Below are 2,619 nucleotides of genomic sequence, written 5' to 3' on the forward strand. Positions count from 1 at the left end.
CCGCGACCGCCGCGCGCGTCCTCCGGAAACCGGAGCGCGACCCCCGTAGGTCGGCATCGACCACATCCAGGAGGAGTACGAGGGCGAGCAGCCGCGTGGACATTCAAACCATTGAACACTTCGAGAGCTCGACGAGAGGACGCGACGTCGCCGCTCGCTCGCGAGTTCGAGGCTCGGCCGCGACGTCGCCGCTCGCTCGCTCGTTTCGAAGTCGGGCCGCGACGCCGCCGCTCGCTCAGGCAAGAAGATCGAAAAGTCCAAGGCCTACAGCGAGGACCCGGCGGGGAACCGCACGGGCAACGGCGTCGGCGAGCAGATGCAGCAGGTCTTCGAGGACGTCTGCAACGACGGCGAGGCCTACATCTCGAAGCAGCAGGCGAAGCTCCGCAAGGCGTTGACGCAGGAGGGCATGGAGGACAAGCTCGCGAACATGCGCGGCGCCGTGACCATGGCCTACCCCATGGGCCTGCCCAAGTGGGACCCCGTCTACGCGGCCCTCGAGGACGGCGAGCACGGCCTCGACGGCACGCAGGCCGAGTCGGGCCTCCTCGAGCCGGGCACGGCGCAGCTCTGGTGCGCGGGCAAGGAGTTCGTGCGCGAGGAGACCGTGGGCGACCGCGTGGGCAAGAACGAGAAGACGAAGGTCGTCGTCAAGCTCCAGAAGCCGGGCCACGGCGCGCCCGCGCGCGAGCCCTGCGTGTCCGAGGAGGAGCGCAAGGCCATGATGGCCCACTACTTCAAGCGCCAGGAGGAGATGAAGGCCCTCGCCGAGGCCAACGACGACGACTACCTCCAGTCGGGCTGGGCCGACACGAAGGCGCTGAAGAACTCGCTCCAGGGCCTCAACATGAACTCCGTCCGCGCGCCGGGCATCCGGTAGGCGGCCCGCGCTCCGCGGCGCGGCCGGCTCCCGCGTACCTTCGCCGCCTTCGTCTTAACCGCCCCCTTCTTTCGACCATCGGGGGGTGGCGTCGGCGAGGAGGCGCTCGGCGACGGACGACGTCGCGCGACCAACGCTCGACCATCGCGCTTCGCGGCCCCGTGGCGACGAAATCGTCAGAGAGATGTTGGCGTGGACGCGGCGCGCGGCGCTGGGCCGCGCCGCACCCTCGCGCCTCCTCTTGAGACCATTCTCGACGGCCCCCGCGCGCGCGCCGGCGCCGCTCCCGCCGTCCGTCGTCGCGGCCCACGAGCGCGCGTCGGCGGCGGGCGAGCGCACCTACAAGGACCCGGAGACGGGCCTGACGGTGTTCACGGCCTTCGCGCACGCGCAGCGCGGCGTCTGCTGCGGCGCGCGGTGCCGCCACTGCTGCTACGGCCACGAGAACGTCGGCGCGCCGCGGCGCGCGCGGCGCGCGGCCGCGGCGGCGCCGCGCGCGCGGCCGCCGCGCGAGTCGCGCGTCTACACGCGGTCCGGCGACCGGGGCTCGGCGCGCCTCGTCGGCGAGCACGAGGCCATCCTGCCCAAGTTCTCCGCGGTCTTCGAGGCCGTCGGCGACGTCGACGAGCTCGGCGTGAAACTCGGCGTCGCCGCGTTCCACACGCCCGCCGCCGCGCCCGGCGCGCCGGACGTCAAGGCGCGCCTCCTGCGGACCCAGGCGCTCCTCCTCGACGCCGGCGCGGCGCTCACGGTGCTCGATGGCCAGAAGGGCACCTACGCGTCCGCCGCGCGCGACGCCTTCGACGACGACGAGATCGCCGACCTCGAGCGCGAGGTCGACGCGCTCGACGCGGCCCTGCCGCCCCTGCGCAACTTCGTCGTCGCCACGGGGCCGCTGGCGTGCCTCGCGCTCCACGACGCGCGCGTCGTCTGCCGCCGCGCGGAGCGCCACGTCTGGAAGCGCGTCGCCGAGCTCGACGCGGGCGAGCGGTCGCGCGTCGAGTCCGTCGCCAGGTTCCTCAACCGCCTCTCGGACTTCCTCTTCGTCGCCGCGCGCGGCGCCGCGGCCCAGGACGTCGTCTACGACGTCTCCGCGAACGTCCGCCGGAAGCGGCGCGAGAAGGGGCGCGGGGACGACGAGTAACCGCGGCCGTTTTTTTCCTTAGCTTCTGGATCTCGGCCGCGGGGAATCCCCCGCTCGAGGCGCGGCGCCGTCGACGTGGCCGTGCGGGCGCTCTCGGCACGACCTTCGAGGCGTTTTAGACGTACGATCGCCAAACTGTGGCAGGAGTCTGCCAGGACTTGTGCCGTAGGCCGGGGCGCCTTTGCTCTGGCACGACCATCGCGCGCGGCGGCAGACGGTCGCGAAGCGCCTCGTGGAGCGCCGCAACCTTACGCTTGCGAAGGACGGGCCCGGGTCCCTCTGTGGATTCGTGCCATAGCGAATCGCAGATCTGTAGTAATTTTGCCAGTTAGCCGCCCGCGGCATGGTGCCCTCCCACCCCCAGTAAAAAGACATTCGTGTCACTTCGGAGGAACGCCGCACCGCAACTCCCCAGGTGCTATTGCCAAAAGTTCGCCGCGTCGCCCGGCGCGCCGGCCGCGCCCGCGTCGCCGAGCGCGTCCTCGACGAGCGCGCGCAGCCGCTCGCCCGCGGCGACGCAGGCCGCGAGCGCGGCGACGAGCGCCGGCGGCGCGAGGACGAGCTGCGCCGCGGCGACGACGCCCGCGGCCGCCAG

The 2,619-nt window shown here is 72.6% G+C and overlaps 1 protein-coding gene across 1 annotated transcript; it reads left to right on the plus strand.

Annotated features, from left to right (window-relative positions):
• Nucleotides 1-1,140: 1,140 nt before the first annotated feature.
• On the plus strand, nt 1,141-2,041 carry AURANDRAFT_60211 (hypothetical protein; the record flags this gene model as incomplete). The annotated part of the gene is made up of 1 exon (XM_009040835.1): nt 1,141-2,041. A coding segment is annotated over one exon (884 nt), but the record flags the coding sequence as incomplete, so codon positions are not given.
• Between the last annotated feature and the right edge of the window lie 578 nt (nt 2,042-2,619).

Source organism: Aureococcus anophagefferens (assembly GCF_000186865.1).
Source record: "Aureococcus anophagefferens unplaced genomic scaffold AURANscaffold_17, whole genome shotgun sequence".
NCBI lineage: Eukaryota > Pelagophyceae > Pelagomonadales > Pelagomonadaceae > Aureococcus > Aureococcus anophagefferens.